Genomic DNA, 23520 nt, shown 5'->3' on the forward strand with positions numbered 1-23520 from the left:
TATCAAATAAAAATGTCAAATGTTGAAATGTTTGTATTGCTAATGATATTATATTAGTGCCTAGTTTTGGATCATGGCCCCCTTGTGCTAGGCACTGTACAAAATGTAATGGAGACGGTCCCTGCCCCAAACAATTTCCAATCTTAAGTATAAGATGAGAGACAACAGCTGGATACAACAAACATAATTGAGCAGTATGACAGGCAGCTGTCACTGCATACCTGCTGCCTACCCGGAAAATAAAAATGAAATCTCCTCTAGTTTAGATTAGCAAATTGAACTCTGTGTGCACTGGCTTATTTTAACCCTCCCATGCTAGCAAAATCAAAACTGCAGGCGAAGTACTTTATTTGCATTCATAGTAACTTATCCTAAGAAGTGGCATGTTAGTTTTAAAGTAAAAAAAAACCTCAATTTTTTTATGAAGTCAGATTATAATTAATAATAATTTGTACTTGCATTATATAGAGCCTTTCATCTGAGGATCTCAAATCACTTTACAAGTCACATTCATTAAATCTCACTTTAACCCCCATGAGCACATTAAGTATTATACCCATTTTACAGCTGAATAAACTGAAGTACAGAGAGATTAAGGACCTGATAATGAGTGGTGCTAAACACCCTTAACTTTCACTAAAGTCAGAGTTGAAGGTGCTCTGGGCTGAACGTCAGGTGACTTGTTCAGATCCCTAAAGAGGGATTGGCAAAGCTGAGATGAAAACAAACAAACTAGAAAAATGCAACCTAGATGGAGCTACTATAAGGTGAGTGCACAATTGGTTGGAAAACCATTCCCAGAGAATAGCTATCAGTGGTTCACAGTCATGCTGGAAGAGCATAGCGAGTGAGTCCCGCAGGGATCAGTTCTGGGTCCAGTTCTCTTCAAAATCATCATCAATGATTTAGATAATGGCATATAGAGCACACTTATAAAGTTAGCGGATGATACCAAGCTGGGAGGAGATGCAAATGCTTTGGAGGGTAGGATTATATTTCAAAATGATCTGGACAAACTGGAGAAATGGGCTGAAGTAAATAGCATTAAATTTGATAAGGACAAATGCAAAGTACTCCACTTAGGAAGGAACAATCAGTTGTACATGTACAAAATAAGAAATGACTGCCTAGGAAGGAGTACTGCAGAAAGGGACCTGGGGTCAGAGTGGACCTCAAGTCAACACTGTAACACTGTTGCAAAAAAAGTAAACATAATTCTGGGATGTATTAGCAGGAATGCTGTAAGCAAGACACGAGAAGTAATTCTTCCGTTCTACTCTGTGCTGATTAGGCCTCAACTGGAGTATTCTGTCCAGTTCTGGGTGCCACATTTCAGGAAAGATGTGGACAAATTGGAGAAAGTCCAGAGAAGAAAAACAAAAATTATTAAAGGTCTAGAAAACATGACCTATTAGGAAAGATTGAAAAAAATGGGTTTGTTTAGTCTGGAAAAGAAAAGACTGAGAGAGGGGATATGATAAGAATTTTCAAGTACATAAAAGTTTGTTACAAAGAGGGAGAAAAATTGTTCTTAACCTCTGAAGATAAGACAAGAAGCAATGGGGTTAACTTGCAGCAAGGGAGGTTTGGGTTGGACATTAGGAAAAACTTCGTAACTGTCAGGGTGGTTAAGCACTGGAATAAATTGCCTAGGGAAGTTGTGGAATCTCCATCACTGGAGATTTTTAAGAGCAGGTTAGATAAACACCTGGCAGGAATGGTCTAGATAATACTTAGTCTTACCATGAGTGCAGGGAACTAGACTAGATGTCCTCCTGAAGTCCCTTCCAGTCCTATGATTCTATGAGTCCTGACCCCTAGGGCATTTCTCTAGCTCTAGATTACGTAGTGAAGCATGGAGCCATAGAGAGGCAGTGTGATTTAGCTGTTAGAATATGGGGCTATGTGTGAGGAGGCCTGAATTCTGTTCCCTCTTCTGCCACTGATTCAATTTGGCAAATCATTTGATTTTTCTGTGTCCTGTTTTCCCCTTATGTAATGTGAGACCAGTTCTTTCCCCACCTTTGCAAAGTGTTTTAAGAGCCTTGTTGAAAGGTGATTTATAACTGCAACACTTTTTTTTAAATTATTATTGCAGCAATACAGATCTCATGGTTTTGACTTCCTACAGGACAGAGACACCTGTAAGACAAGGCTTGGTGTACAGGGCAAGGCCATACTTTGCATCATTTGTTGTGGCAATGAGTTCATAGCTATCCTCATAGTCTGCAGAATAACAACATCAATGTTATTCACCTTGAGAACTCTTGAAAGCTACTGACACTTAGCATGTGACAGATCTTCTACATTAAGCTGGTATACACATAGAGCTGGTCCTACAGTTCTTTGGTGCTGTCCCAGAAAGGCCTCTTAACAAATTTCACATTTGCTGTTCGTACCTGGAGATTGACAAATCAATGTTCAGTAGCCTTTTGACAACATTCATTATGTTAATTAATAACACATAACAGGAGCTCCACATGAAGGTTGTCATCTTGACTCAGTGTTAACTTTTGTGGTCAACAGATCCAAAGTTCTTGGGGATAACTTAGAAAGAAGCTTGACTTTTAAAGATCAGCTGGAAAAGATCTGTGAAAAGGTAAAAACGAGGACTAGTCTTGTCTGAAAACTTGCGGGCACAACATGGGGTAACAACGCACACATATTTTGAACAGCAACAATAGTACTGGTATACTTGACCATTCTATATTGTACACCAGTCAGAATAGGCAGCTCCCATACAAAATCTCTGGATGCACAGCTTAATGCCACAATGAGACTCATAACAGGAAAATTAAAATCAACATCTGTTCAATGGTTGCCTGCTCTGGCACACATACATCCTTTCCCCAAAATCTGGAAACACACTCAGCTGTGAGTACAGTCAAACCATGGCCAACATGAACCTACCAATTAATCAGGACTTCCCAAACCTTCTGAAGGCACCTCTGAAATCTTGCTAGTCTTTTTGGGATCATGCTAAAGCTCTAAAAGCACCCCCATTCAAGCCTGAGGCGCACTGGAAAGCATTCTGGGATAATGGTAAGGTCCCAAACACCTGATTACCAACCCAACTAAAGAACTTCCAGGCTTCTGCCTACCCTGGAAACAATGGTCTTTGTTGAACCATTTCAGAACATTGCCCCAGATGCTCTCATCTTTTACACCTCTGAAAGGTGAGACATGACACACAATGTGACTATGAACACTAGATGCAAACTATGGACCATGTAAATCAGTGCCCGCTTCAATCATTTGACGGTGGCATCTCAGACTTACACCCAGTCACTTCCAAAGCTATTCAGTAACTCACTAATCTGGACTTGGTTATTTGAACATTGTGGATCACCCCTCTTGCCATACAAAAGATGATTTATTATTACTATTATTATTAACCCAACCATGAATTAATTATTTTAAATATATTGCTCAGGAAAGTATTTAAGTAGCGGAGCAAAAGGAATGTCTTTGATCTCCTTTTCCCTTCCCACATGTCAGTTGGCTGTAGTGGGCTATTAATCAAACTAAGTATTTCAGACATGCTTGCTTGGGGAACCTAGGAGTTACACAAGAGGCTATTGCTGAAATCCCAGGTTTTTCTTTTTCTCTTTTTTTTTTAAACTTGAAATGTTTAAAAGGATTTTGTTAAGTAATAAAGATAAAGAAATATTTAAACATGAGATGCTGTGGCATGTGAGGCAGGCTGCTGAAGATTTTGAATGATCACTCCAGGAAACAGCTGTCTGTCATTTCCTAATGGAAGAGAGAAAAGCTCTTTGTAATAACAGGAAGTCAAGAGGGTTTATTTCCAGTGAAATTATACTTGGCACTGCAAAGATTACCCCAAATTATTTTGCTTTATGTCCGGTACTTGCTTCAGTGATCATGCAAGTCCAATTTCCAAAGAGGTCTAAGACTCACTTAAATATTATTGAGATGCAAATGTGTCCTGCTACAGTTATTTCAAGCATTAGGCAAGTTGTAGCTGGGATTGTAAGGAGAAAAAAGACGAACTAAACCACTTGAGATTATACTGAGAAATTGATCTATATACCCATCTGGCAAATGGGGAAATGCTGTTACAGAAATAAAGATACTTTCTGGGTTTTAAAGATTAGCAGTTAAAAAGAACCAAAATAGGGAATATTGTTGAAGATAAGGAGTTGATTCTTTGATGGTCTGATAATATAATAAAGAGTCCTGTGGCACCAGATAGACTAACAGATGTATTGGAGCATAAGCTTTCTGACGCATGTGTCTGACGAAGCGGGTATTCACCTGCAAAAGCTTATGCTCCAATACATCTGTTAGTCTATAAGGTGCCACAGGACTCTTTTGCTTTTTACAGATCCAGACTAACCCAGCTACCCCTCTGATACTTGATAATATAATGCAACTGGAATTGCATACTTCAGTCACCAGAACAAAATACACAGCAAAATCAAATAATTTTTGGTAAGCTTTAAAGTGAATGGTCTAACTTTATCCCTGCAACTTCATCCAATAGTTACCCTAGGCAAGAATTTTGCCAGTCTTCATACATGTTTTGTAATGAATCCATGTCCTATAGAAAGACAGTTAATACATGAATCACACACATCCCTGGGTTGCTGGGATTAGAACGTTAGGGCTTCAGCTCTAAAAGCACAGGTCTCTACTACTTTGCCAAAGGAAGTGATAGCCTTGGGGTGCTACTAATCAGCTCCCTATCTGACACACAAACAAATCCTATACACGATTATACCATGCCTGCACAAATACCACATAGGGCCTGGATTTGGTCTCTTAGCTTTTGTACTACCATTCCTTTGAATCTGAACTTTGGGCTTAAAACTAGATTTCAGTTTCTGTTTAACAAGAGAAAAGAAATCATAGGTACCAAACCCCATGCAGTTGTTTCTGTGTAATTGTCCATGAATACAAAGCTTTATGCCGTCTCTATATGGTAAATTGAATTTGAAGATTGAATAGTGACTCCAAAAAATACTTATGATGACATGACAGCCATTCAGAGAATTAAGGCTCACACCTGCCATTTGCAAATACCAGCAGCATGACGTTGATGTGAGAGAAGAGATTAAAGCTATGTCAAAACTCCCAGCTCGTACAGCCTCTAATCAAACTGTAGCCTTCGAGACTCATTGAAGTTGATAGCTTATGAGCAGCTTTCCTTATCTCTCTGGCTCCAGCTTGGTTCACGCAACTGGTTTCCCTGCCTTCTGAAGAGACTGAAGATGAAATTCCTGCTTTGTTTCCTTGCCAGGGACTCTTGTTATTTTTCAGGATTTAGCAGCAAATGTAGAATTGAGCAAACTCCATTTGGAGCCAGTCACTGAGTAAGTCATCATCAGCACTATGTGTCCCTTCCACCTCAATATGAAGGGAGCCTAGTCTGCTGGATTTTCAAGAGAAGCCAAAGTATGTAGACCTTTCAGGATGGTTACTCTGTCCTGGGAAGCAGTGACTCTGAAAGGCTAAGCCCAGGTCTACACTAGCGGGGGGGTCGACCTAAGATACATAACTTCAGCTATGCGAATAGCGTATCTTAGGTCGACTTACCTGGCCGTGAGGACGGCGGTGGGTCGACCGCTGCTGCTCCCCCATTGACTCCACTTCTGCATCTCGCAAGCTGGAGTTGCAGAGTCAGCAGGGAGCGCGATCGGCGATCGATTTTATCGCATCTACACTACACGCAATAAATCGACCCCCGATAGATCAATCACCAGGCGAGTAGTGAAGACCTGCCCTTAGGGGTCATCCTGGATGATCTGCTGAACTTGAGCTCCCAAAGTGACTATGTGGTCAAAATGACTAATGTGGTCCTTGGATGCATTAACAGGGAAATCTTGAGTACGAGTAGAGAGGTTATATTATCCCTGTATTTGGCACAGCTGCGACCACTACTGGAGTTTTGCATCTGGTTCTAGTGTCCACAACTCAAGAAGGATGTTAATAAATTGGAGAGGCTTCAGAGAAGAGCCACAAGAATGATCAGAGGATTAGAAAACATGACTTATTAGTGGGACACTCAAGGAGTTCATTCTATCTAGTTTTAACAAAGACAAGGTTAAGGGGTGATTTGATCACAGGCTATAAGTACCTCCATGGGGAACAAATTTTGGTAATGGCCTCTTCTATGGACCAGACAAAGGTATGAGAAGATCCACTGGAAGTTGATGCTAGACAAATTAAGACCGGAACTAAAGTGTAATTTTTTAACTGTGAGGGTAATTAACCATTGGAATAATTTACCAAGGGTCATGGTGGATTCTCCATCACTGACAATTTGTAAATCCAGTTTGGATGTTTTTCTAAAAGATATGCTCTAGTTTAAAAATGAATTATTTTGGGAAGTTCTATGGCCTGTGTTATGCTGGAGAGCAGATGAGATAATCACCATGGTCCTTTCTGGCCTTAGAATCTATGAAATGTTTATCTGATTTTACCTCTTTTTACTTAAGTAACATCAATTACCATGATGCCACAGCACTAGTGTCCTTGGTCCTATCATGAGGGCCTTCTCCTCTGTCCCTAAATCCTGGCAGGATAGGATTAATAATTCTGTGACAGTGCATGGGATTATTGCAGCAGAATTTGATAGGCAAGTGGGGAGTTTAAGGTTTGGTTGGTATTGGTTTTTTAAATGAGGCTGGTTGCTTTTGTTTTTTATTGGTAGGTGTGACGCTGGTAGATATGGTGCCAGCTCATGCCATGGCCCCAAGCCTCACTAACCACTGACAAATGCATAGCTGGAGACCAGTCTGGTTCACCTGTGTGTTAGTATTGTTAAAATAGATATAAGGGTTATAAGAATGTATATAATGTTTACATTTTGGAATGCTTGTAGGATGCTGCATGCGTTAATCCTACTGATAATATCTGTATCCCATGTTATGGGGTAATGTTTAAATATTTGCTTTGTAACTATAAAAATATTTTTTAAGACTGTAAATCACCCACAGTCAGGGCAGAAGCATTATCAAGTATGAAATGCTAATTTACCTCAAGTGGTGTTTTCTCCTCCCCAGCAAAAGAAGGTCTACAGATATCAGACAAGCCACTATGGACAAAAGACTTTGTTGATTGCTTTCTGCATACCACTGAAGAGGGTTTGTGCGCAGGCTCTTGTCCCATCAGTAGGACCCTACCAAATTCATGGCCCATTTTGGTCAATTTCACAGTCATAGGATTTGAAAAATGGTAAATTTCATGATTTCAGCTATGTAAATCTGAAATTTCATGGTGTTGGAATTGTAGGGGTCCTGACCCAAAAAGGAGTTGTGAAGGGGTTACAAGTTTATTGTGTGTGGGGGGAGGGGTTGCAGTACTGCTACCCTTAATTCTGCGCTGCTGCTGGCAGGGTACTGCCTTCAGAGCTGGGTGCTCAGCCAACAGCCATCGCTTTCTGACCACCCAGCTCTGAAGGCAGCACAGAAGTAAGGGTGGAAATACTGCAACCCCCTGCAACTCCATTTTGGGTCAGGACCACAATTTGAGAAATGCTGGTTTCCCCTAAGAAATCTGTATAGTATAGGGTAAAAGCACACAAAATACCAGATTTCATGGCGGGGAAACCAGATTTCATGGTCCATGACATGTTTTTCATGGCCGTATGTAGCAGGGTGGTCACACTGCTCCAGCTTGGAAAGGGTTAAAAGCTAGCCCTTGGAGAGGGCTGGGGATGAAAGCAGTCGAGGGAGGCTGATTGGGCTGGCAGCCGCAGGTGTGGCTGCACCCAATTAGGGTCCACCTGGCCCTGATAAAAGGGCTGGGAGCTAGGCAGGGAGAGTCTTACTCCAGTGGTGGAGTGGGAAGGACCTGCCTAGAGGAGGGTATCCCAAACAGAGCAGTGCTGGGGAAGGACAGGCAGAGCTGGGGATCCCTGGCCAGGCAAGTCCCCAGGCTGAGGTCAGGCTAAAAGGGCCTGTGGTGGTACTGAGGCTGCAGTGGTGCAGCCATGCCAGGAAGAGGCAGCAGGTCCAAATCCCCTTGCCAATGATAAGCAGCCACTGCAGACTACAGTTTGCCTCTGAGAAAAGGGGCTAGATGAAGACTAGCCATCGGTCACTGAGGCAAGGTGGGCTTCAGGGAATTGGGGTTCCCCAGGGAGGGGAAGTCCCTTGAACAAATGGGCACCATGGGCTGGGGGGACATGGGGCCTGACCTAAAGTGTGGTGGAAAAAAGAGAGAAGCAGGTGGTAGCAAGGGAGACACTGGCCAGCAGGAGGTGCTCTGAATCTGGAAGAGCTAATTCCCAGACCAACCAGCAGGAGGTGCCATGCCATGCCAGTGAGTGTGTTCCACCTTGTTACACTGTGAATTTGGTAGGGCCCTACCCGTCACAGCTTGAATGTTGGGGGAATGGAATACAAATTTATGTTAAGGAGAAATTGCTATCCCTATGCTGCTTGAACTCTGAGGGGCAAAGATTTCTAAGCATAACTGAAGAGTCTCCAGCTGTTTAGCTTGGGTTAGCCCTGAAGGACATATAGAGCTTGCTGCTATCATCTTTCAGAGCTTAAGACTGTATCGTGTGTGTGTGTGTGTGTGTGTGTGTGTGTGTGTGTGTGTGTGTGTGTGTGTGTGTGTGTGTGTGTTTACCTGCTCAAACCTTGTCAATAACTCTCATTTCTTTTTCCTAGTTAATAAATCTTTAGTTAGTTAAAGGATTGGCTACAAGTGTTATCTTTAGAGCCCTGTGTAGATAAAAAATTTGTATCCACATTAGATCCGTGATCTGCAAAAATGATCTATGGATTTAAAATGGATATTTGCAGATTTTTCAGTGCTTTAGATATAAAACTTGGATCCGCATTCCTCTGCAAAAGTAGTCTGTTGATATCCTCATTCACATCTGCAGATGTGGATATCTGCAGATATAAAGTAGATATCTGTGGATTTGCAGGGCTCTATTTGTCTTTGGTTTGTGATCTGAGTACAGTTGATGTGGAGTAAGTCACTGATTCTTTGGGACTGGGAGTAACCTGAATATTCTTGTGATTTTCGGTGTAAGGGACCATCTATCACAGAGGCAAGCTTACCTGAGTGGCAAGATGCATTGAAGTACCCAAGGGGACCATCTGTGTCTTCCTGTTAGGGTTGTTATAGTACTGCAGTAATTTACGCTTGTTACTTGGATGGTGAATTCTAAGTATAAAACACCCAACCACTTTGGGGTTCATATTCTGTCTCTTGGCAGTCTGTCCTGAGGTTGGTACCCATGGTCATGAGTAAGGCTGAGAGGTTGTCACGGAGTTTGTGGAAGTCACAGATTCTGTGGCCTCCATAACTTCTGCAGCTTCAGTGGCCAGTGTGGCTGGCTCTAGGGCTGCCCGAGCAGTGGGAGGGAGGAAGGCGGCTTTGGGGACTGCTGGAGTAGCAGCGGTCCTGGGGGCAGCCTGAGCAGTGGCTCTAGGGGTGGCCGGAGGTAGCAAGCCCCCACCACCAGAGTATGAGCCAGCTGTTGGGTCCCAGAACCTCCCACAGCAGCAGCGTCCCAGGCTCCCCAGAGTAGCAAGACCCTAGGAGCAGATAAGATTTAGTCAGAGGTATTTATAGTAACAGTCATGGACAGGTCAGGGCAGTGAATTTCTGTTTATTGTCCGTAACCTATCCATGACTTTTACTAAAAATACCTGTGACTAAATCTTAGCCTTAGTCATGAGCTAGTTAGGCAGTGTAACAGTAGGTTTCAGAAGAGAAATCCCATGGAACCTGCCCAGAAACCCAAGAATTAATTCATTTATAAAATAAAGTTTGAAGTGGAGATTTAGTGCAAGCACTGCGTGGGCCTATTATTAATCCTGACTCTCATGCAGAGATTTTAATGCACTGGCTTTGCGTATGTATGAATGTCAATATCTTGTGCCTGGCCCACAGAGAGAATGAAGAAGCTACTACTAGTGCTAGTTAAGGGAGTGTTGCCAAAGGTGGCAACTTAGTGTTAGGGGGCACTGCTGCTGGATGCTGTTATCTTTTTTGTAAGAGTCATAAAACTAAAGGCCAGACTACCTGAGGTCATTAAAAAAAAATCTCCTGGGATGTCTGGGTGTTGATTCTGTGTTTTGATCAAATTGAAACTCTGGTAATTTTACATTCTGCCAACTAAATCCTTCACTCCCTGCAGTTTCAATTGGATAGGCTATTCTTCATTTCCCACTGTAAACTTGTTTACAAAGTGTTTCTATTTACTGCTAAACAGCTGCTGTGTTCTACCCCAAAGATCATGAACATCACTGAACCATACTGTAAAGCACTTTGGGATCCCTACTGAGGTGTAACTGCATGTAGAATTTGGCACACATTGTGCAGATTTAAACCCACCAGTTTACTGCAGTGTGTGCTACTCTAATGCCCAGGAAGATAGAAATCTGTGTAAAAAAAAAAGAGCCCCAAAATGTTGTTCTGTTATCCTGGAATGCACCATAACCCAGGGGCTTGAGCACCAGGCTAGAAGTGAGGTGTGCCTGTGTTCTAATCCTGGCTCTGGCATAGATTTCTTGTGTACTGTGGGCAAGTCACTGAATTTCCCCACCTGTAAAGTGGTTATCTCACAGAGCTGCTGTGAGGATTAACTAATACCATAAAGCATTTTAATTTATAAAGTGCAGTAGCATAGGTAGGTAAAATCAACATCCTCTAATACCAGCCTTCCAGTACAATGGAAAGCTTGATTCTAAGTTTCTGTACTTGGGTTTGTAACCTTTGTAAATGGTTTTCTGCTATTCCAGTGGGTCACAGAGTTAGATTCGTGAGGCTGAAAATGAAATTGCTCTGTAGCCTGTAACAAAAAAATCCTTAAACCTTATTAGCTCCAGATCCAAAGCTAGATCCCAATAATAAGTGATAGGTATGGGAGTGACTACAACCACGAATGCCCTCCTAGTGTACAGACAAGATAATGGAACAATTTCATCTTTAGAGAGTGACAACTGCAGAGTTTTACTGGTCTGATTTTTCAGAGATGGGCAAAAGTTCAGATCTAGACTTGGAACCAAACTTTGTTGTTTGGGCCTCAGTCTGCATATTTTGTGACCCTCTCCAATATTACTCTCTGGTTTTAGCCTATTTCTTTCTTTTCTCTTTTTAAAATGTCTCATAAACAGCAGCAGTTGACTTTGGCCCATGCCCTGGAGAAACCAGATGATTTGAGAATTGATTCTGAGGAGATAGTCTCCTCTGCAGATCTGTCCAGCTCTGGGTACCTGGAGCAGAGAGTCAGCTGATACTCTCCCGCCTTTCTTAGGTCATGTGAGCCTGGCTGCAGTTCAGGATATGAATTTTGTGGTTATGTAATTATTATGATCTTGTTTTCTCTAAACTTCACTTTTAAATTTCTAAGCAATTTCTAAGCAGCTGGTGGCACAGCTGCTGTTTTGTGAGGTGATATCAGGGCCGGCTCTACAGTTTTTGCTGCCCCAAGCAGGGTGCTGAATTGCTGCCGCGGTCGGTGGGGTCAGTCCATGTGCCCTTAGGGTGGCAGGTGCGTTTCCACGGAGGTGGCAATTTGGCAGCAGCTTCTATGTTTAGCTAAAGCCGCCCTGGACAGCTAAACATAGAAGCTGCCGCCGAATTGCCTTCACCGCGGAAACGCGCCTGCTTCCCTAAGGGCACACGGACTGCCCCTGCCCTCCGCGGCAGCAATTCGGCCCCCTCCTTGGGGGCAAAACAACAGGGATTGCCTCCCCTTGCAGATTGCCGCCCCAAGCACCAGCTTGGAATGCTGGTGTCTGGAGCCGGCCCTGGGTGATATGGGTGGGGGGCTGTGTTTTGGGCTAGAAGCATCTGAGTTCTATCACCTAGAAACTGAGTGGCTGCAGTGTGTAGCATAGTGACAACAATGGAGTTATAGAAGGCCTCAGATTTGTTACAATATAGTTAAACTTCTTTGTTTTCAGTTTAAACAGAGAAAATCCTGGGTTTTACAAAAAATTTTTTTTATTTTCACCCTACTTTTGTGTCTTTCAAATATTTTAAAATCACTTGTTTTATCAGGAAAATGCAATACATCGCAGGAAATATATGTATTATGAAAATACATTGGTCTGTGTGTATATGCAAAGCTGCCTTTGCATATAAGTAAGGCTATGGATTAGTCTAGAAGATACACACAATAAACAGGCATGCACACAAGCTCTGAAGTGTGTGCGCCTCTGAATGTACTGATGAATCTCATGCCCACTAACTAAACATTTCAAGCTATTAACAGATAGTGGTTGAAAGATCTGACACTAAAATGGGAAGAAAACAAAGATCTGTGCCAGAATACATTTCAGAACACAAGGAAGTATTCAGAAGTTTTTTTAAAAAAAAAAAAACAGGAGCAAAAGATGCACTTCAAATGGTATGGCCCAATTATTAAATATGAGTAATATTAGTAAATATTTATAGGCTAATAGTTCTAAGTCCCCAACAGTAACTGTTTATTCAAATGAAAAGTTTTATTTGGGGACTAGAGATACATTGTTTTCGTAACTCAGAGGTGGCATTGTTTTGAGGTCTGTTTAGTACTGCAGCAAACCACACTGAATTCCATTAATCAAAGCATCAATCTACTGACTATTTCCCCCCATCCTTCTGTCCACCAAAATAAACCCTGATATTCACACAGAAAAATTAATTTTTTTCCACCAATTTTCACTTGTTGTAGTAAACACTGATAAATTTCCAGGAAAAATTAAATAAAATAAAAATATAGTTTTGAAACGAGAGCTGAAAACTAGTTCTTCCTGTACTTACCAGATAACCCTTGCCTCAGGGTCACTAGACACCAAACATTTAGCAACATTGCTTAAGATATTACCAATGTTATCCGGCAGTTGAAGAAGAAACAGTTTTTCAGGTTATATCTCAGCTACACCCCATCTCTTGCCTTCATCTGCAATTAGTTATCAAATGTCAGTGGGCCAAATTACCCTCAGGTGTACACATGAAGCTCTCATTAGAAACTTCACAGAAGTTGATAGCATGCAGGGGAGGACAGAGTTTATCTCTAACTTTTTTGCTGTTCCCATTTCAGGCCAGTATCAGTGTTATGCCATTTTAAAGCCTCAATAAATGGCCAAGGCCAGAGGAGAGGAAGCATTTCAAGGCATTAGTAGTTGGAGGGGTGGAGGAAAAAAACAGGAGACTGTCCCTTTAAAGGCCTGTAATGTAGCAGGGTGGGGTTGCGGGACGGGGGGGCAGGAATGCGCTTCCTTATCTCTTGGCCAATCAAGAGGAGCTCTCTGAAAGAGAGCAGTGTATATGCTGCCTTCTCCTTCAGCACAGGGAAGCTGCTGACAGGAGAAGCAAATCAGAGGTGGAAGGTGGAGCTCCCGCTAGGGAGGGCTAGGAGTGGCAACTTTGTAAAGAGCTTACTGGGATAGAAGAAGACCTCCCTCTGTGATAGAACTAAGAGCCAGAGCTGAGTATGAGATTCTGGGATGTGGTGATGGACTTTATTTTGAGGACCTTAAGGACTGTTCTGTTATTTATCCAGCCCCAGATGGGGGAGTGGGGAGTTGGGATGGGAAGGGTGTTACCCACGAGAGAGACTGTGGAGATCTTTAGGGCCTAAAGATGGAAACTAGAGGGAAACTGCTACAGAGCCTCTTCTGCAATGAGGGGGCAACCATGAGACATGAGACTTGATACAAGATCCCACACGCATACCCGTGCACAATGCTGCTGCAAATATTATTTTCCCAGCCCTTCACTTCAACACTTTCACTATTGAGATGTCAATTCCTGCCTCTAATTGGCCAACGATACCAGTCTCCATCACCCACTTGTAAAGTTTTCAAATGAGTACATTTGTTTTCTCCCATCCTGCCCCTCATGCTTGGGAGGTACTCCCCATAAACCTCCACAAAGCTATCTCAAGGTCCTCCTTCAAATTTGTCCTTAAAACTCTTTTTTTTTACAATGGTGCCTACAAAAAACGGGACATCAGTTAGCCTGCTGGTGTGCTGAGACCACTGCCTGTTCTGTGTTTGCTGTTCTCAGATTAGTTCAGCATGGACAGATGTTCACCACATTATTCAGCACTAGCTTGGCACCTTTGCTGGCAGTCTGAACAGGCAAGACACCGTGAATGGGCTATGAATGGACGATGAATGTAGTTCCTCCAGGTCAGGGCTGTGGTACATTTTCATCTCAGTATTTTATTTTTAGATTTTTCTAAGATGTGTATAAATTATAATTTTCAAGCCCAAGAATTATCAATGCAGCGCCTTTTACCAGCCATGAATTCATCTTAAAGAATATTCTCAGCAGATTTCCTACCCATAAATCAGTCATGGTCAGTTTAATAACAAAAAAACAAACACCTGCACTCAAGTCAAACACGCCTGTAAGGGCTCAGTGGTCAAAAATTAGAATGACCTCCCTAAAACACAGAGATCTGGATTCCTTCCTGCCACTGCCAGGTGAAATTTTCAATTAGATCTCTGCGTGAATAGATAAATGGAGAATGAAAATCAGCCTCAATCTCATGCAAATGCTTCTGTATTCAAAGCTGTCATTGTCTGGAGAAACATGCATGGGGAGGGGAGAGGGAATTGAGGCACATCTATAAATATCTTCCTAATTGTTGCTGTTCTGAAACAGGTGATGCCAGCACAGAATCTGTAAACTATGCAGCATAAGAATGTCTAAATTGGGGCAAATTCTGTGCTGATTTGCACTTGGAGTTAATGGCTTTGCATGGGGAGAAAGTCACCACAGAGCATGGCCAGTATATTTATAAATCAAGGGAACTTCTATTCTGTTTTATTAGATGCATAGTGTAGTGTGAGGTCATAAACACAGAGACATGCTTTAAGCAGCAACTGGAGAACCTCCTAACCAGGAAGTTCCTACCTTTATCAAGCTCCTTGCTGCAACACATTCTAGTCCGCTCTAATAACTGTGGAGAACCAGAAACTTTATAACCACCCCATAAGTAGCTCCAATACTTACCTTTTTCTTCCGTCCACAGAACAAGTACAGCATAGGCAGTGGCAGTACAAGCTTCCTGCCATTCTGTGCCCAACAAATATTCCTCAACTCTAACCTGGAAGATCTCTTCTAGGAGTCAGAGGACAGTTCAGTCTCCATAGCCCATTCATTTTCATCATAGTGCAAGAATATTAAATATTGCCAACTATGATGATGTTGGTGGATTTTTTTTTGTTTTTTGTGTTGTGGATACCAGTCCACCAATAACTAGACCACTTGCTTATGACCTTAGATGAGGTGAGGGAGATAATTCTGTGGGTATCAATGGCTCTGTGTATTATGCTTTTAGAGAGACAAGATGGGTGAGGTAATATCTTTTATTGGACCAACTTCTGTTGGTGAGAGACACAAGCTTTTGAGCTTACACAGGGCTCTTCTTTAGGTCTGGGGAAGGTATTCAGAATATCACAGCTAAACAAAAGATGGAACAAATTGTTTAGCATAAGGAGTTAACATCATAAGAGACCATTTTAGGTGAAATGGGCAGGTAACACTTCTGCAGTCACAGAACAAAGGAGGCTTAATGGGTTATAGATTGTTATAATGATCCATAAATCCAGTTTCTTTAGTAAGTCAGTGATTTTTAGTGTCTAATAAAGTTATGAGTTTAAATTCCTAGGCTTGTGTTTTGAAGGTGTTGTGCAGGTTTCCTTTGAGGACAAGAACTGAAGGGTCAAATATACAGTGATCATTTTGTGAAAAGTGTTTGCCCGTGGCTGACATGGTGTTTTTGTCTTTTATCATTTTTCTGTATGAGTTCATTTGCAGGCATAGTGATTGCCTCATTTCACCCACATAGTTGTTTGTTTGGGGCATTTGATGCATTGCATGAGGTACACTATATGTTGTGATAGGTGTGTGTGTAGGACCCCTTGAAAGGTGTGTTGTGGGGGGTATTGATCATCATAGCAATGGAGATATGTCTGAGGTTTTGCATCTATTATGGCAGGATCTGGTGCCACATGCCTATCACAACAGGCGGTATACCTCATTCAGTGCACTAAATGCCCCAATAACAACTATGTGGGTGACATGAGAATGAACTGACACAAAAAATGATGTAGTCTATTCTGGCATCCTTACCTGTCATATATCACTTAAACTGTATGCTGCTCTGGGCAAGGACTGTCCTACATTTCTTTGTGCAGCACCTTCACGTCAATAAGACTATAACAAACATTTAATAATAATGCTGTGACATGAGGAGTTATCAGCTGAATACATTGCAACCTGTAGTTTGCTGTGAAAATGCCATAATTGTTTAATTTTAAATGCTGTCTAACTTGTTAGAAACAGTGTTGTTAGAGCAGGAGACTTGGAATCCTTGATTTTATTCTCATTTCTGCCACTAGAGTGCTATATGGGCTCTGGTCTGGCAAGTCTCAACCTTTCTGCACCTGTGTCCATATCTGTAAAATGGAGACAATCATAACTACTTAACAGGATTGTTTTGAGGCTTACTTGTTCATGAAGCTAGGCAGCTTCCATTTTGTGACCACTGTTTATTTCAGTTTCAGAACAGCTGTCTCATTGGATACGTCTATGCTGCAAAAAAACAGCTGTGAGTCTCAGAGCCTGGTCAACTAACTCAGGCTTTTGAGACTCTCACTATGGGCTAAAAATAGCAGTGCCGATGTTCCTTCTCAGACTGGAGCTTGGGCTCTGACACCCTCTCCCCTCACCAGGTTTCAGAGCCCGTGCTCCAGTCCAAGCAACCATCTCCACATTTCTGTTTTTAGCCCTGTACTGCAAGTCCCGGGTTCTGAAATTCACTGCCACAGGTTTGGGGTTTTATTCAGTGTAGATGTACCCATTACCTTTCTGCATTCAGCATCTGTTGGTTGTGTCTACCTGTTGCCAACTCTCAGGAGACCATACTGGGAATTGTAGGCCCAATTCTTGTCTCATTTAAACCAATTTTACACCAATGTGTCTGTAGTCACTTAAATGGGGTTACTGGAGATTCCCACTGTAGAACAGATTCAGACCCAGTCTGTTCAGGGAACTTAAACACCAGAAGGATACAGACCAAGTAGGTGGAGTTTATAGGAGAACAACAAAAATAATGAATGGACTGAGGTGACTGACTTATGAGGCAAGATTAAAAGAGCTAAATCTATCCAGCTTGGCTAAGCAGTGACTAAGGAGACAGTGGAGAGGGATGTCAGAATGACAGAGGAGTGTAAACAGCAAAAGCCAGATCACCCTCCCCAGAGGGAGAAACCTGAGGGGTTTTCATCAGCAAGCAGTTTTCCTTAGGAAATTCTGTCAAAGGGACAGAATTTGTTCTCCACCTCCCTAGACCTCTTGCAGAACAACAGGGAGTTCAGCCTATATAATCCTCGGACCACCTCTCAGATCTTCATTCTTCTTGGAAGAGCCACTGCAGGCAAAAGGCCATCCACACTAAGACCCTGAGCTTCCAAACTTTGAGGCTCTTTGGTGGTAGCGGGGAGACAATGCAAATTCCCCGCTTGTTTCTGACCCTTTGTGACCGGGTGAGAAGTGAGCCAATCTCTCAGCAAGGTGTGGGCTATCCTAGAGCTGTTTTTTAAAGCATATTTTCCCTGGAAATTTAGGAAACAAAGTGTTTGTTTCTTTCAAAAATTTTCATGGAATTTTCTGGGTTGGTTGGTTTGTTTTTCCAGTGAAGCAAAATGTTTTGTTTCAGGTTTTGCCCTCCACCCCCCATGACTGTTTTCAATTTTTGGCTTTCAGGGGGTGTTTTCATGTTTGGTTCTTTCCTTTCTTTCTTCCTTCTACTTTTTCAGTGGGAAAGAAAAGGTAGGGGAGAGGGAAAAAAGGCGGAAAGGGAACAAAACTGTCAAATAAAAAAATCTCTTTTTGAAAACTAAAAGTTTTTTAATCAAAATGAAAAAAATATATATTAAAAACATTGGAAAATTGTGAACAAAAACAATTTTTTCATTAAAATTTTCCTATTACTTGAAAAAGCTGGAAGGAAACAAAACAAAGAAAAAGGCTGAAAAAATGTTGACCTAGTCTCATCTACACTGTATGAAAATTTGAGAATCCTTGCTCTATGGATCAAACTTTTTTTTACTGGGGTGAGCTGTGGGGGTGTATGATCTAACTGGCATAACAGGTCTTCATTTCTAATTTGTCTGATTTTGTGCTTAGCCTCTTTAATGTTCAAATGGCGAAATAATTCTCCACTTCCAATTAAATCAAGTTGCCTTCTGACTTTTCCTTATTTCAATACAACACACTTTTCCAAAGCTCTCAATGTTAGGACTATGGCTTATTGTATTTATGTATAGACAAATGAATTCATTTTTAGAGTTTTGATCTCTGAAAAATACTGTAGTAGCACTTTTATAGGAGGAGTGATTCAACCTGGCAGAGGGTCAATACATATGTCCTGTTTATAACATGACCTATTCCTTTGTACAGTGATCTTGTGGCTGAAGGTAGCTTTGTGAATTTGTATGTATGGTTCTGTAAAATAAAAGAAAACAATCATTAGTTATATTTGGGATGAATTTTAACCAGAGTTAGTAAGAATAGATCTTAGTAACTACTATAAAGAAAAAGACCTGGATTCACTGCCATTACTGTTATTACAATGTTTGAAAAAACTATTTTGCAGATAATCGCCTTTGATGAGCTAAGGACAGACTTCAAGAGCCCAATAGACCAGTGCAATCCAGTTCATGCAGTGAGTACAGCCTGAGATTTTCCAAACATTAGATATTGAATGGAAGAAGATGTGCAGAGCTGTCAGTGGAAAATATACAAATTGATTTAAGAGTCCCTTATGAATGTAGTTATAGTCTGTAAGAGCAGCTGCTGTTTACTCTTGATTTAGCAACCCATCTTAGTCTGATGGTCTCAGGGTGGATCTTTACTCAGGTAGTTCCTTTTCTTGCTGGAGATGGCATGGGAGCACTTAGAGATTCAGAAAGAGGGAAGTTGAAATGTGATTGGAGGGGTTTTGTGCATCTCTTCATTCTGAGGCACACTTTCCCTCTTTTAAAATCCTTTTCCTCCTCTGCACCCAAGCAGTGGGCTGACCATTTTCTTCAATGTTCGAAGTGGTGTTGTACCTGTGTGGGTCCCAGGATATTAGACATACATGGTAAGTGAGGTAATATCTTTTATTGGATCAATTGCTGTTGGTGAGAGCTTGAAAGTTTGTTGACTCTCTCATGAATGGAAGTTGGTCCAATAAAAGATGTTACCTCATCTTCTTCGAGAGTGACCCATTGTCTGTACTGACTACTCAAGGACTTTGATGAGGGATGCAATCATCATCTTTCTGCCTGGAGGTCTCCCCTACAGTAAAGGGGAATAACCCACCGAAATCAATGAGGTTCCACCTGCTTACAGTAAAGGATAATTTGACACCAAAGCTGTAAACTCTGCTATGCTCCAGCAATCTGTCAATTATGCAGGAGCCTGGGCTAAATTTAACTAAATGTAGACTGGAAGAAAGGAGTGCATCTCCTTTGAAAGTCTGTGGGACAAGTTCTATGGGGACAGAAACAGTTGTATAGATTACATATTGGGTAAGTGGCAAAGATTTGTCATCAGCTGTGTGACTGCAAAACAAGTATAACTTAAAAAGTAAGGGCATGTACCAGGAGGTCCAGCCAATGGATAAGAGACAACTTTCCCTTTTCCCATCTTTTAACATATTCTTGACATCTTCCCAACATTCCTGGTTTAAGCAGGTGCAAATTCTGCTCTCAGGTGAGCCAGTGTTAATCAGAGTGATTCCATTGGCTTCAGTGAAGTTACCTCATATTAATACCAGCAGAACAGAAGCCAGAACTTGGCCCATTGACCTCACTGGGAGTTGCATTTGTTTTCACTACAGGCTGATTTTTGTCCCACATAATATCAAATTGGTGTAAGTTATACATATCTTGCAGTGCCACCAAATGCTAAACAGACTCGAATTACAATACTTGGCCACTTAAATCCATTTCATGACTAGTTTATTCCCAAAACGTAACGTATGCCACCTTCTATGCCACCATTGAATATGACATTGAACCTGAGGCTCCCAAGAAGCTTTGTACTACAGAATCATCGAGCCAGTCTAAAGTTAACATGTATGTTTATGTAAGTAATTGTATCTGCTAATCTACTAAAACAAATCCACCCCTAAAATAGTAACTGAAAATGAAAACTGTAGGGAACAATCTCAACTGAAATATATTACAGCTTTTTCTATGAAAGTAATATTTAGGCCTATTTATCAATGTTTCTTAATTCTCCTTATGCATTTTTGTCCTCATCTTGTGATACAGGCACACTTTCTGTGTCTATCTCTGCATCACGCCCCAGTAATATATTTTGTTCCTAAACTTGTATAGTGCCCTAGAGAGAGAAATTGCTTTTGTTTTAGAATGCTAATGTAATTGGCTTCCAGGATAAGAAAGTCAATGTCTGTGTGTCCCTGTTCAAATCACGTTAGTGATTTAATTAATTAATTCATTAATCCCAGAACGTTCAGGAGTTTTAATTTACTCCGAAAAAACATTACACAGTGTCCAATAAAATCCTGCAAGTTATTCTGTATCAGTAGTACTATTTTGACTCTCACCTAGCAAACTTTCTGTTACTTTTTCCTGTTCAGTGTGGATGTTAATGGGTGCTATTCTAGCACACTAGGAGAGATTTTTATGAAAGGAGGCATTTGCTCTAGTGTCATTCACCAAATGTTTTTCCTTCTTCCCCTATTGTGTATCAGTTGGTGCCCACATTTCCATCTAGCTAATTGTGTGGACTCCAGATCATACTATTTTAATGCCTAATACTAAGCAATTTATTCTCACAGCACCCCTGCTCAGTAAGGGAGTATTATTATCCCCATTTTACAGAGAGGAAGTTGAGTCACAAAGAGATTAGTCAGAAAGACTATGGCAGAGTTGAGACTCAAACTCGAGTCACCTGACTCCCACTGTAGAGTCTAAAGCATTTCCTTCTCCAGAAGACCAGGCATATTTAGCCCCAGACCTGCAATGGGGAGATATGTTGGCAGAACCTTACATCCACATGGACTTTCCATTGAAGCCAATGGTGCTTTACGCAGGTGTAAGATTCCAACCACGTGGACCCCATTGCAGGATAGCATCATAGTCTGATGAGCTTCTTGACATAAACGGTGCCATGTACAGGCAAAATATTACTGTTGTACTTTCCACTGTCTTCCCAAACAGAAACCTTTTTTAGGAGAAATATAATCCTCACAAAACGGAATCAGCTTAAAACAGTTTGAAAAACACAGAAGGCTTAGAGAGAAATGGCTTCACATATTGGTTCATCTCATTGTTTGTTTCAGAAAGGTGACTGTAGATAGTAGCTTTTGCAATTCTAGAGAAAAAGCTTTACCTCCCTCAGGAGACTGTATGGTACACACCAAGCCACTTCTCTAATTTCTTCTAAGAAGAGGTGTAAAACTTCACTTACTTTTGAATTGCTCACTCCTCTTAGGCACAGTGCAGCAGAGTCTGTTCTGCGCTAACCGCAGTAAATGCAGAGTCATTCCATTGAGTGTCATGGCGTTACTTTGGATGTACCCTGATGTAACCAAGAGCAAAATCTTGTCTGGTAGCTTGAGTGATGTGTCTATGCAGAGCGGAATATTGTTTTGCTAGCGAATTTCTCACCTATGATCCATTTAACAGAAAGCCTGTTAAAGTTATTTGTTTTAACTTTCCTTGCATCAGCTGGACCTGCATTGTCTAAACACTGGAATCCTCAAGTGCAATATCTTTCAGTTCATATAAATATATCTTCTGTTTTAAAAGGATATTTTTAGCATATTACAAATACACTGTAGTAGACTGATCAACTATAAAAGTTGCACATCGATAGAGTATCTTGGCAATTATAGAGGTACCTATCTAAACAAATGTTCTCTGTGTGATACCACTACTGAAGTTAGTGGGAATCTGAAAGTTTGTGCCTCTGTCTCTCTGGACCAATTCAGCCTTAGTGTAAGAAGGCACAATTACTGACTTCAAAGTTGTTGCCCTGCTAACTTTAGGGCTCAGTTTTGTCTCTGGTTTGTTTTCTGATATGTTATTGGGAATAATAATCACCTTCCTCACAAGAGTGTTTAGACAACTGAGTGAATTAATTTTAAAGTAATATGTGAGAGCTAAATATTACTAGGCCAAATTCATCCCTGGTGCAACTCTGTTAATATCTGGATATAAGCCATGGATGATTTTGGCCCATTATGTTTGTAATATATTTTCTTCAGTTAATTACACAATATAACCTCCCACCACTTTTTCCTCACCTTTCTTTGACAGCGAGAGAGACTAAGAAACATTGAGCGCATCTGCTTTCTTCTGCGAAAGGTGAGCATAAACCAACACAGGATCTATGACATTGATGAGAATTAAGACCATCATATAGCTGTTCTGGGTATGTCCATTTGCCCGTCCCACTGATCCTCCATCATCACTCATGAAATCTGAGATTCCAGTGCGGAAACCAGGAATCAGTGTTACCTTTGAAAAACAAAGTGGAGGTAATGAGAAGGGGCTGCCATCAGTCAGGATTTCCTGACAAGAACTGAACATTTCAGAACATTCTCAGGTTCAGATTTAATAACCTGCTTTTTGAAGGTGGTGATTGGTTTCTGGAGGTGTAACTTGTGACAGTTATGGCCACATGCCCTGTGCTGCCATCAAGATCTGAGGTTTATAATTATTCTTTGCTGGACAGTCATTTACTAATTAAATAGAGCATTTTATTTGTATGAGTTCAACCTTTTGAGTTTCTTACAGGCTGAATGAGAATGTTGAGATTATAGAGGCAAACCCTATGATGGCGCCAAGTGACCTCAGTTTATATGGGAGTAAAGGGTGCTCTGCTCTTTGCAGGACTCACTCAGTAATGAGTTACACGTTCTCCTGTAATTTAAGAATGGAATTTTTAAAAGCACTCAGTGTTGGCCTTACTCTGTTCCCATTAAAGTCCCATTGATTTCATTGGATACAAAGTTAGATCAAAACTGAACATGTTTGGTTTCCTTAGGGTGGAGCTTTCAATGTAAGCTGTAATGTAAGCTCATCAATGGGAGAATAGCACCAGTGACCATCAGGACCAAAATCACAATGCCCCAATGCATGTGCTAAAGGAGCAACACCGTTAGCTGGGAGTGAGTACAAGGCTCTTAACTTTGAAGCAGGCCAAACACTAGCTGTAGACATGATCACATGCACTTAGCCAGTATATTATGCAAGCTGCTTACATTGTCTTTTTAAGTCATTCTGTCTCTGAACAGATGAAGAAAAAAGACCTGACCTTGCAAAAAAGTTTTCATAAGTGTACTTGTGCACTGTATTATAGAATTCAATGCAACATCATGATAATTAGCAAAACATTCCAGCCCCTAGAAAATGTCATTAGAATGTCCATACTGGAAAGTATTTGTTGCTGCATTGTATCCATCCTTAATAGGTTATCAACTGTGTTTAAATACTGTGGGCCAGATTTATCTGTGCTGCAACTCCCGTGATGTCAATAGTGTTAGACTGGGGGGAATTTGGCTCAGTG

General features: G+C 41.2%; 1 protein-coding gene across 1 annotated transcript in view; it reads left to right on the forward strand.

The window, feature by feature from the left end:
- The window catches only part of CNIH3 (cornichon family AMPA receptor auxiliary protein 3), an 80907-nt gene that overhangs the window by 20246 nt on the left and 37141 nt on the right, over positions 1-23520 (forward strand). The window contains exons 2-3 of the mRNA XM_050948646.1: positions 18590-18658; positions 22269-22316. Coding sequence (XP_050804603.1) covers positions 18590-18658; positions 22269-22316 — 117 coding nt within the window. The remainder of the gene's footprint in view (positions 1-18589; positions 18659-22268; positions 22317-23520) is intronic.

The sequence above is a fragment of the Gopherus flavomarginatus genome, chromosome 4 (genome assembly GCF_025201925.1).
Source record: "Gopherus flavomarginatus isolate rGopFla2 chromosome 4, rGopFla2.mat.asm, whole genome shotgun sequence".
NCBI lineage: Eukaryota > Metazoa > Chordata > Testudines > Testudinidae > Gopherus > Gopherus flavomarginatus.